The sequence below is a fragment of the Podarcis muralis genome, chromosome 7 (assembly GCF_964188315.1).
Source record: "Podarcis muralis chromosome 7, rPodMur119.hap1.1, whole genome shotgun sequence".
Taxonomy (NCBI): domain Eukaryota; kingdom Metazoa; phylum Chordata; class Lepidosauria; order Squamata; family Lacertidae; genus Podarcis; species Podarcis muralis.
This window is the reverse complement of record NC_135661.1, coordinates 76,448,477-76,461,034: the sequence shown is the minus strand read 5'-3', so window position 1 is coordinate 76,461,034 and position 12,558 is coordinate 76,448,477. Positions and strand designations below refer to the sequence as shown.

Below are 12,558 nucleotides of genomic sequence, written 5' to 3'. Positions count from 1 at the left end.
CTAATACTCTTTTAGTACTAGATTCTGGCTCCTGTAACGTCAATACTAAGTCATCTGCAAAAGCTTTCAATTTGTACTGTTTAGCTCCGACCTGTATACCTTTGATCAAACGGTCCCTTCTGATCATTTTTTTACAAATGGACCTTGAGCTTGTTTGGAGGTTCTAGCAGGGGAGCACAGCTATCGTATACCCTTGACCGAAGAACGGTACACTCCTTCTATCTGGGATGGTCGTCCTCTTCCACCGAGCGCGCAGCTTTGGAAGGGACGCACATGGAGCGGTGAGGGAGGAAGGGGACACCCGCCTAGCCAGCCAGATCAGCCGAATCAAACCTGGCGATCAATGGGGTGACAGATGTCGCACCAGATCGCCCTCACAGCTGCATCGGTTGCCCAGTTCAAACTACTCACATTAATGTTTAACTACATTGAGCATAACAAGGAAACCATATTCTGGGTAAGCACTGAAACCCCAGGAATCTCGGGGGCCATTAGGTGGCGCGTTGGAAGATGGCCGACAATAACATCTCTCTGACCCACACGAGGTAGTTTAGGGGCTGCTATGGGAAGTAGGCAGCCTTCCCTCCCCACCAGGATGTGGTGGGGCCCTGTCTTGCCAGTGGTGTTCACAATGCACTCCCTGATCCAAGAGATGGGGGCGCTGAACACTTGGCACGAGCCCTCGGTGAAGTCAGCTCTTCCTGAAGCCGATTCCAACTAGCGTGTGCTAGTTGCTTCAGTCCAGAATTATAATTGGAAACAGATGATTGGAAATGAGGTTGAAGCACATATATCAAGTAAAGCTCGACGATAAGGCTGCTGAATAATGGATCTCTGCGACCGAGAGCGATGGAAGGATAAGTAAATCTTTTGATGTGTCACCACCAAGAGACTGTATGTTTGGAACGAGGGGGGGGGTGGAGGAAAAACTCTTTCTTCTTCTTTATATGATGTGACAAAAATAACCCTCCACCCCAGAAAGAAACAAGATCGTTGCGTTTTTTAAGAAACATAAGCAGGATTTTAAGAACTGTGTGGGAGGTGCAATACAATAGGAGAGAAGATTGATGAACGGTGAGGAATTTTTATGACGCAGTTAAAAAATGGCGTCTCGCCAAGACAGGCTGCCGGAGAGAGAGAGAAGGGGGAGGAGAATCAGGAGTCGGAAAGAGAAGGAGTACGGAATTGAAAGTTTGACCTGACAGAGCCCCCTGATCTATTTGATTTATTTGGCTTGCCTGGAAAAACAAAGGACAAATTGAAGATTAATTTTGTCTACGGAGGTGTCAAACAGAGGCTGTCCTGGGCTGATATAGCTTTTGAAGAGTATACAGTGGTGCCCCGCAAGACGAATGCCTCGCAAGACGGAAAACCCGCTAGACGAAAGGGTTTTCCGTTTTTGAGCTGCTTCGCAAGACGAATTTCCCTATGGGCTTGCTTTGCAAGACGAAAACATCTTGCGAGTGTTCCGATTTTTTCCTGCTCCCCCCCCTTTTTCTAAGCCGCTAAGCCGCTAATAGCCTTTTAGCCGCTAAGCCTTTAATAGCCGCTAATCCGCTAAACCGCTAATAGCGCTAATCCACTAAGACGCTAATAGGGTTGCTTCGCAAGACAAAAAAACCACTAGACGAAGAGACTCGCGGAACGGATTATTTTCGTCTTGCGAGGCACCACTGTAAAACCCACACAGAGAAGCCAGCTTTCAGTCTGCTTGTGAGAATCATCAGAGATCGCAAAGAAAGGAATGTACGACTACAACAAGATGAAGAAAAATAATAAAGGACTATCCGGAGGGAGCTGGATAGAACTGATTAATTAATGCAGTAAAATAAGTGATGTCTGGACTTATCCGGAATTTTGGACTCGTGCGGAGCTTGATATATGGGTACCCCAAAAAAATTTAAAATTTGGCTGTATAATTTGGAACCAATGTGATTTGAACAATGTGATGTGATTGGCCTGTTAATAAAAATTATTTTTTTAAAAAAAAACCCAGGAATCTCTTACCGAACAGAAATTGGGGTGCAGGCAACATTATAGTTATTACAACGACTTAAGTAAATAGCTTCAACAAATGCTCTTGAAATTCCTGTACAGCTTCATCTGCCTCTCAGTTTTCCTGCCTAAACCCCCTGAAATGGCTGCAATGCTTTGATGAGAAGCTTTCGAACTACATAAATTGGACTTCCTGTCCTGGTGAGGGTTTCTCCTGGAGAGAGAAACTCTGATATACAGGGGTGCCTTGGTTCCCAAACGGCATAATTGTCGAACAAATCAGCTCCTGAACTTTGCAAACCCGGAAGTAAGTGTTCCGGCTTGTGAACGTTTTCCAGAAGCCAAATGTCTGACGTGGCTTCTGCTTGAGTGTAAGAGGGTCCTGCAATCAATCGGATGCCACGCCTTGGTTTTGAATGGTTTTGGGAGGCGAGCACACACCCAGAATGGATTAAGTTCAAGAACCAAGGTTCTACTCACTGTATATTTGATTGTTGTCCTTTCAAGCAACTGTTCACTGCTGAATACATAGCAGGAATGGTTGAAATATGGGAAAGTGAGCAAAGAAAGTAACAGAATTAATTGGGGGGCTCCTTTTAGAGCTGAAAGGCAGCATAGAAATATTATTCCTTGATGGCTTCCTTGTCGACTTTTGCATTGTTACATTGATAGGCTGTATAAATTGGAAGGGCTTTAAAGCTGTGGGAGTTTAGGGCGTCTTAGAGGAAATAGTTTCTTTTTCAGAAAAGTTCTAACATTCTGCAGGGTGCAGAGCGACGTTAGAGCAAGAAGCTGGCTTTGCAGACCGGGCAGGCAGGCAGGACACCAAACTCCCCACAGAGTGTTCCTAGATGGACAGCAAAGGCTTTGTCTCATCCGCCATCCTCAACCTGAGAAGGATATGATGCAAGGGATCATGGCGCAGCTACACTCCAGGGTTTCTACAGCCATACGCAGAGAGGCTCGCCTTCCATTCCCCCAGCTTGCCCTCCAGCTTCCTGCAGCCTGGGGAGCTGTTGCTCTTCCCCACCCCCTGCAGCTGGATCTGCAAAGCCAGCTGAGAAGCGGCTGCAACAGGATGTTTTCCTATCCAGTACACAGTGCCAGTAGTGGCAATTTTAATCTGAGTGTATTGTACACAGTGTGTACACAGTGTATTGCGATAAGAGTTCAGAAACTGCTCGTGCTAATAAAACTCCCAGTGGCAGAATTCGCCTGTCACTATGGGGCATTTGGACTCTGAGATATGATAGCCATCTTCAGATATCTCAAGGGCTGCCATATGGAGGGCGGTGCAAGCTTGCTTTCTCCTGCTCCAGATGGTCAGGCCTGGACAAACAGCTTCAAGCTACAAATGATTTACAAGAAGGAGTACCTATAGCGACTCATTTAGCTTTCGTTTTCTCAGAAAGCACCTGTTTGAGCAGAGCTGTGTGCTGGGCAGGGGAGGGGGAGAGGAAAACTTGTAAACAGCATCTAATTTCTGCTACAATATAATAAAAACCCAAAGCTACTTTCCCCTTCCCCTTTTTATGCAGGATAAAAAGTTGCAAATAATCAGCAGCAGAGCATTTAGTAAGAAATACGTGCCTGTACCAGTTTATTAGGCTTTTGTCAGAGATAAGCTCAAAGTACCTTGGTGATTTTAAACTGCATGGGGGTTTTCAGTCTCTGTTCGGGGTCTACCATCAGAAGTATGTATGTCATTCCAAGATCAAAACCAGTGATACACGGCCAACACTGCTGATCTTCAGCTACAACAAGGCACAGCCTATCTGTGAGTTCATGGACATTGCCAGTTCATGGACCTTGACAGTGAAACCTGACAGGTCTGAGCATGTGAACCAATATAACATCCCTTATGATGCTTTTCCATTCTCAGAGGAGGGCGACCAAGATGATCAAAGTTCTGGGAACCAAGCCTTATGAGGAACCTTTGAAGGAGCTGGATTGAGAGGAGATACGATAGCCATCTTCAAATATCTCAAGGGTTGTCACACGGAAGAAGGAATAAGCTTGTTTTCTTCTTCTCCAAAGGGTAGGGCCTGAACTATTACAAGATTCAAATTACAAGATTGAACATGAGGAAGAAATAGTTTGTTTTTTAGAAAAGTTATAACGTTCTGCAGGGTGCAGAGCGGGTTTAGAGCCTGCACGACACACTGGCTTTGCAAACCAGGCAGGCAGGAAGGACACCAAACTCTCCTCAGAGTGATCCTAGACTGACAGCAAAGCCTGTGTCTTATCTGACACCCTCAGCCTTAGGGGGACATAATACAGGGGCGCACCAGGCACGGGTTCCTTCAAGGGTTTCTACAGCCTCACACAGAGAGACTCGCCTTCCCTTCCCCCAGTTGGTCCTCCAGCTTCCTGCAGCCTTGGGAGCTGGAGCTCTTTCCACACATACACCCCGACTCCGTCTATTTGCAGACGGGGCAGGCAGGTAGCAGCTGCATCTGCAAAGCCAACTGAGAAGTGTCTGCAGGGGGGATTTCTTGCCCCACGCTCTGAGTGCCAGCAGTGGCAATTTTAATCTGAAATCTTTTGACACCCTGTACTGCAGTAAGAGTTCAGAAACAACTGAAGCTAATAAATTCCCTATGGCAGAATGCTGCTAACACTATGGGTCTTTCGGACTCTGAGATATGATCAAAAAATAAATAAACTGGTGCAATCATGTATTGCTCAGCAACAGAGCAATAAATCCTCTCTTGCTGATTATTTATTTACCCTGCTTAATCTTGGAAAGGGGAAAGTAGTCATGGCTTTATGTTATCTTGGAGCATAAATTACACCCCCGCTTGACCAGCACACAGCTCTGCTCAAACAGGTGTTTTCTGAGAAAACGAAACTTAAATGTGGTCGCCCTAAGCTGAACCCAACGCACCTATCGCGTGTCTATTTTGGTACTAAGGCAGGATGGGAAGCCCCCCAGAGCCATCTCTGAGGGTGGACCATCCTATTAGGTCCCCCACCTCTACAGAGGGGGAAAGGTGCTGAAAGCCTAAATCTCAACAGGAAGTGATCTGACCAGGACAAGGGACTGATGTCAGAATGCCCCACTTTCAGATCACGCTCTTCTTGCCCAGTTGAGAAAACAAGGTCCAGAGTGTGGCCTGCCACATGGGTTGGGCTGTTGACATGTTGGGACAGCCCCATGGTTGTCATGGCAACTATGAGGTCCTAAGCCGCCCCAGAGCTGGTCACCTTGGCATAGATGCTGAAGTCCCCTCAAACCAGCAGTCTATGACTCCTCAACACCCCCTCTAAGAAGCTCTTTCGGCTCAGGCAAGGAGACTGCTCGGCAGCGAGACAGGTAATAAGGATATCAAACACCATTAAGACCTATTTCAATAGTTTGGGGTATTTTGTTGTTGTCTGAAAGAATGATAACAAAAAGGCTAAGCAGGAATGCAAGTCTCTTCAGGCACGGCAGAGCTTTCTCCAAGGTCTCCACCAGTCAGGGGAAATCATACTTGCGAAGGTCCCAGGAGGAGATCAAAAAGACTTGAGGGATGGTGTTCCTGTAGCACTTCTCAAGCTGCTTCTTGAAGTCATTCCACATCTTTCCAAGGACTTCCTCTTCATTGAAGGTATTTGGGGAAGACCTTTCCATGATGATTTTCCATTCTCTGAATTTTTTGCAATGCAAATTGGTCACGTGACAAATGATGTGCTGGAGGCCCTCAGTAGACAAGTTAGTGTTGAAAAGGCTCCCTTTAAGCAGAACAGTGTGTCTCTGCACATGCTAATGCAATCCTTTCACTGCCCCCTCCCCGTATCTATTTTGATGCAAATAACAGGATAGGTCTAGAGAGGGTTGGAAGAAAGAACTTGACACACTTCAGACATGAGGCAGAACCTTGTCATTGCATTCTTATATTAATAAGTCTGTGCCCAGTGCGCATCTGATGTACTGCAGATGCAGGTCTTGTTGTGCACCATGGACGTCACATGCCCTGATCAGCCGAATTCTCCTCATAGTGCTGCTCTGCTCCCCCAGCTTGCCATTTACACCACAGCCTATGGATTTTATCCAACATTACTCATGCTCAGAGCACACCAGCTGAAATGAATGCACCTGATTAACTAGAAGGTTAAAAAAACTGGGAAATTGTAGCTCCTTTGCAAATATTCTACACTGCAGTAGCAGGAATACCAAACTCTGGGTAGTCCTCTTCCATCAATGCCAGGCGGCTTAAGTGCCGACAATTCAGGTGCTGCTGAGACTGGCACAGAGGCAACAACAGCAGAGGTGAAGGATTGCCCACATGGGATGCTTCCACAGGTGATCCTTTGGGACTTCCCAGAAAAGGCAGCATCCCCGCTGGCAAACGGGCTGCTTGGACTCTGGCCAGGAATGCGGCTTCGGCTATTTGTTGCGATCTTATTTCATCCTCGCTGGTTACCTTCGCTTTCTTTTTTGCTTTTAGTGGTGTGGAGATCAGGAGGGAGAGAGGGTATAAAAGAGGCAAACAATGAGAGAAGGTAAGAGAAAAGCGTGAGAAACCTCGAAGCAAAACCTCTGAGAAGACGACTGAGCTTGGCTGCAAAAAATCGGTTCAGCAGCAGGTAAGGAGTTGAACTTTTCTCCTTGATGTAGAATGATTTCCGTTTCTTTTTGAGCTTGTTTGCGTTAAAGGAGACTCTGAGCTTCTTGCTTGGCAGAACGATTGTTGTTGCTGGGGTTTTTTTTACCTTTTACCTTTTTTCCTTTTTATTGTTATTACATTAATTATATTATAGCTATTGTGATATTATATTATATTATATTATCATATCATATTATATCCAGTGGCTTTTTCCTTTAAAAATGTTTAGGGGTATTCTCATTTGACCATTCAAAACCACCTTTTTATAGTTCAAATTAGGAAAAATAAATACAATAGATGGACAAAAGTGCAAAGAACATGCATTACCTCATATTACACAGCTGACAGTAACTTCCACATTGGCATGAGGTTGTGTGCACTAACATCTTCCTGATTCCTTTCTGGGAAAGAAAGGAAGCCGCCATCGGAGGTGGTAACAACAAAATGTTTAGGGGTATGTGTACCCCTGCGTCCCCCCCAAAAAAAGACTGATCATATCATATTATCAACAATTATATTATTAGGAGCAATGATGTTCTAGAAGGCTGCCCTTTTTCCCGTGGCAAAGTTAATAAATAACATGCCACAAGTAGCTGGTGCTACTTTTAGAGTTTTAAGTAACTGCCCTGAAGTCAATGCAACCGGTCTCCCTTTTGCGTGTTAATTCAATATATCCCTCTGCAGAGCCCCCCCCCCTTTGATGGGTATTATTCCTGAAAGAAAGTAGCAGGACCACAGCTGCGCTTGATGACGTGCAAAAATGGCATCTGTGAGCTACTTCTGATTAGAGAAACTGCATGGCAAGGGTTCGAGGCAGAGCTGGAGGTTCAAGATGCTGGAGCTTCTCTCGGTTCTGGGTTGGTGCTGCCTGATGAGCCTGGATAGCTCAGTGGGTTAGACCATAGTGCTGATAACGCCAAGGTTGCAGGTCCCTGTATGGACCAGCTGCATATTCCTGCATTGCAGGGGGTTGGACTAGATGACTGTGGTACGAAATATGAAACTTCCCTTCTCCATGCACCTTAGTCCTGCTGCAAAATCACCTCCCCATATCAATTAGGACAGACAGACAGACAGACAGACAGACAGACAGACAGACAGACAGACAGATGAACAAACAAAACTCCACTGATAACACCCACACTTAAGTATCATGCAGTTAGGTCCTCGGATGTCTTTAATTCTAAAAAGGATTTTATGCTCTTTTTTCTTTTAGCTGTATTTCATTTATTTATTTGTTATATTTATATAGCTTTCAGGACAAGATAATGTTGCTGATAATGGGTTGTCTTCAACTAACATTTACTCAGAGTAAATCTATTAAAATGAATGGACCTTAGGCATGGTTATTAATTTCATTGAGTCATTGCTGAATAAAAGTTAGTTGACAAGAACCCAAGGTGGATATTTTCCCAAGTACTGCACTTTAAGAATATTTCTGGGCTCTTTCTACATCACTTATTTCGACCCTCTGACTCCTTTTTTTTTCACCTCCCCCTTGATGACATTTCTAAAAATATTCTTCTTTTTACTGGTGACTTTTGTAAAAGTGGCAGGGCAAGACTTGCCCAGAATATACGAGGGATATGCACAGTGCATTGACTTATTTATTTATGAAGTGTTTTATCCAAAGTTTTATCCAAAAAAGGGAATCTTTAGTGGGATGTAAATGCTTCCTTTAGACACATCTCTGGAGGAATGAATAATTTGAGTTCAAAAAAGATCCACATCCCACATAAACATGTTTTAAGGGTTATGTGTGAATGCATTTTTGAGAGATTGACAACAGGCACAATTCTTCACTTTATTGAAATACTACCAGCTGCTGCTCAAACAACCCACTGGTCTTAGAGATATGTCCTATGTAAAGTGATTCCCCACCCCCCACCCCACAAACCATGGATTGTAAATATGTCCATAAAAGTGTGTCGAAGGCTATCATTTAACTATTATAGTTTTCTTTTCTTTCTCAGATAAACTGAGCTACAAGGAATCACTGTCATGGATCCTGCTGTAACAATAGAAACAACAGAAAAACAATGTGTTGTAACAACAGAAACCTTAAGAAAAGACCTTGCTGAAGTGAAGACTGCTTTGGAGAGAAAAACATTTGAAGCTGTTTCAGCTGAAGCTAAAGAGCAGTCAAATTTATTAAATAACATCACGTTGGAAATTGCCATCACAGGAAGAGCAGGTGCTGGGAAATCATCTTTTGTCAATGCCCTGCGGGGAATGAAAGACCATGAAAAGGGTGCAGCTCTGACGGGGGTGACAGAAACAACAATGGTGCCACAAGAATATACACACCCTGCATTCCCCAAAGTCAAAATTTGGGATCTACCAAGAATCGGAACAAATAATTTTAGTGCAAAGGAATACCTAAAGAAAGTCAATTTCAGCAAGTATGATCTTTTCATCATCATCGCCTCAGAACGCTTCTCTATACATGAAACCAATTTGGCTCTTGAGATCCGTAAAAATAAGAAGAAATTCTACTATGTGCGCAGCAAAGTGGATATCGATATAGAATACTACAGGCGGTCAAAACGCATCAGTGTGTGGGACACCCATGAGATGTTGCAGGCTGAGAAGAAGACTCTTGATGTTATACGGAAAGATAGCTCTGATAATTTGAAGGCATTAGGTGAGTCTTCTCCAAGGGTCTTTCTAATATCAAATTGGGATTTCGGCAGGTATGATTTTCCCCTGCTTCAAGAGACCTTTGAAAAGGAACAGGATGAAATCAAGAGAGATGTTTTAATTATGTCTCTTCCAATTTTAACAAAAGATAGCATTAAAAAGAAAAAGGCTGCTATGGAGAGCCTGATATGGAAAAAAGCCATGGTGAGTTGTGCTGTTGAGTTGATTCCTCTCCCATTCCTCGCGCTTGGTTGTGACATTGCCATTGTGGCTGTGACAATGAGGGATATCTGCAAAGTTTTTGGCTTGGATGAAGATTCCCTCAATATACTAGCAAATCGTGTGGGGAAACCTGTTGAGAAGTTGAAATCTGTTATTGAACATACCCCAAGCACCAGTAATATCACGACAGAATTCGTCATGGATATCTTGAAGAGGTCAGCAATGTGGGGAACAATCAGAGTGGTAGAGCTGGTTCTGGATTTCGTACCTGTGTTGGGGTGTCTCTATGGTGGGGGCAGTTCTTTTGCTACCACATTCTACTTGCTGAAGAATTTCCTGGAAAATGCTGTGAAAGATGCAGAGAAAGTTCTGGCAAAGGCTGCTGAGCACTAAGAAACCCAAGTAAACAGCCAATACATCTACCTGGGAAGAGACATCCAGGTACAACATGCATAATCTCATCTTTCTACCACAGCATCAACCAATTGCTTACTTCACAAGTTTGACTTCTGGTCTTGCAACAAGGCATTCTAGCACGCTCCCTTTATTACTGTTCAGCTCAGCACTCGTAGGGTTGCCATATTTCAAAAAGTGAAAATCTGGAGACAAAAGTTGTTGAGCTTTTCACTTATTGGGGGAGGGGCAAAGTTATAGAGATGGGGAGGGCAAAGTTGATGAGCTTTTTTTGGCAAAATCTCCCCAAAACAAAAGACGTTTTGAGCTATTTAAAAGGAAATCTACCCAAAAAAATCAACACTTCTGACATTTCACAAACATTTTTACCAATTTTCAAGAATTCTGCTTCAACACTACTTCCAACAGACGAATCCCAGACATATGGAAGCCCTATTGTAACAACGCTTAATCAGTAGAATCATAGAATCATAGAGTTGGAAGAGACCGCAAGGGCCATCGAGTCCAACCCCCTGCCAAGCAGGAAACACCATCAGAGCACTCCTAACATATGGTTGTCAAGCCTCTGCTTAAAGACCTCCAAAGAAGGAGACTCCACCACACTCCTTGGCAGCAAATTCCACTGTCGAACTGCTCTTACTGTTAGGAAGTTCTTCCTAATGTTTAGGTGGAATCTTCTTTCTTGTAGTTTGGATCCATTGCTCTGTGTCCGCTTCTCTGGAGCAGGAGAAAACAACCTTTCTCCCTCCTCTATGTGACATCCTTTTATATATTTGAACATGGCTATCATATCACCCCTTAACCTCCTCTTCTCCAGGCTAAACATGCCCAGCTCCCTTAGCCGTTCCTCATAAGGCATCGCTTCCAGGCCTTTGACCATTTTGGTTGCCCTCCTCTGGACACGTTCCAGTTTGTCAGTGTCCTTCTTGTACTGTGGTGCCCAGAACTGGACACAGTACTCCAGTTGAGGTCTGACCAGAGCAGAATACAGTGGCACTATTACTTCCCTTGATCTAGATGCTATACTCCTATTGATGCAGCGCAGAATTGCATTGGCTTTTTTAGCTGCAGCGTCACACTGTTTGTTGGCTCATGTCAAGTTTGTGGTCAACCAAGACTCCTAGATCCTTTTCACATGTACTGCTCTCAAGCCAGGTGTCACCCATCTTGTATTTGTGCCTCTCAATTTTTTTGCCCAAGTGCAATACTTTACATTTCTCCCTGTTAAAATTCATCTTGTTTGTTTTGGCCCAGTTCTCTAATCTGTCAAGGTCATTTTGAAGTGTGATCCTGTCCCCTGGGGTGTTAGCCACCCCTCCCAGTTTGATGTCATCTGCCAATTTGATCAGGATGCCCTTGAGTCCATCATCCAAGCCGTTGATAAAGATGTTGAATAAGACTGGGCCCAAGACAGAACCCTGTGGCACCCCACTAGTCACTCTTCTCCAGGATGAAGAGGAACCATTGATGAGCACCCTTTGGGTTCGGTCAGTCAGCCAGTTACAAATCCACTGAGTGGTAGCATAGTCAAGACCGCATTTTACCAGCTTCTTTACAAGAATATCATGGGGCACCTTGTCAAATGCCTTGCTGAAATCAAGGTAGGCTACATCCACTGCGTTCCCTTCATCTACCAGGCTTGTAATTCTGTCAAAAAACGAGATCAGGTTAGTCTGACATGATTTATTTTTCAGAAATCCATGCTGACTATTGGTGATCACAGCATTCCTTTCTAGGTGCTCACAGACTGTTTGCTTAATGATCTGCTCTAGAATCTTCCCTGGTATTGATGTCAGACTGACTGGGCGGTAATTATTTGGATCCTCTCTTTTCCCCTTTTTGAAAATAGGGACAACATTTGCCCTCCTCTAGTGTGCCGGGACTTTGCCTGTTCTCCAGGAATTCTCAAAGATGACTGCCAGTGGTTCTGAAATCACATCTGCCAGTTCTTTTAATACTCTTGGATGCAGTTCATCTGGCCCTGGAGACTTGAATACATCTAAACTAGCCAAGTATTCTTGTACTATCACCTTAGTTATTCTGGGCTGTGTTTCCTCTGCTGAATCATTTGCTCCAAATTCTTTAGGTCGGGCATTGTTTTCTTTATCGGAGAAGACTGAGGCAAAGAAGGCATTGAGGAGTTCAGCCCTTTCTGTCTGCCCTGTTTGCATTTCACCATCTTCTCCTCTGAATGACCCCACTGTTTCTTTGTTCTTCCTTTTGCTACGAACATACCCATGAAAGCCTTTTTTGTTGCTTTTAACCTCTCTAGCAAGCCTGAGTTCATTCTGTGCTTTAGCTTTTCTGACTTTGTGTCTACACGTGCTGGCTATTTGTTTGAATTCCTCTTTGGTGGTTTCCCCGCTTTTCCATTTTTTGTACACATCCTTTTTTAATCTTAATTCAGTTAAAAGTTCTTTAGATAGCCACCCTGGCTTCTTTAGGCACGTTCCATGTTTCCGTCTCATTGGTATTGCCTGAAGTTGTGCTTTTACTATCTCCCTCTTAACAAACTCCCAGCCATCATGAACTCCCTTTCCTTTTAGTATTACGGTCCATGGGATCTCACCCAGCACTTCCCTAAATTTTATGAAGTCAGCTTTCTTAAAGTCAAGAAATTGAGTCCTAGTATGCTTGGCTGCTCCTTTCCACTGTATAGTAAACTTCAGAAGAGCATGGTCACTCGCGCCTAATG

General features: G+C 44.1%; 2 protein-coding genes across 3 annotated transcripts in view; one reads left to right on the top strand and one right to left on the bottom strand.

Annotated features, from left to right (window-relative positions):
- The window catches only part of LOC144328563 (interferon-inducible GTPase 5-like), a 110,601-nt gene that overhangs the window by 62,920 nt on the left and 35,123 nt on the right, over positions 1–12,558 (bottom strand). The gene's annotated exons all lie outside the window — the stretch shown is intronic.
- Positions 6,416–11,737, top strand: LOC144328567 (interferon-inducible GTPase 5-like). Its single transcript, XM_077932547.1, has 2 exons — positions 6,416–6,567; positions 8,561–11,737. The coding sequence occupies exon 2, from the start codon at positions 8,589–8,591 to the stop codon at positions 9,840–9,842; it is 1,254 nt and encodes a 417-aa protein (XP_077788673.1). The 5' UTR covers positions 6,416–6,567; positions 8,561–8,588; the 3' UTR covers positions 9,843–11,737.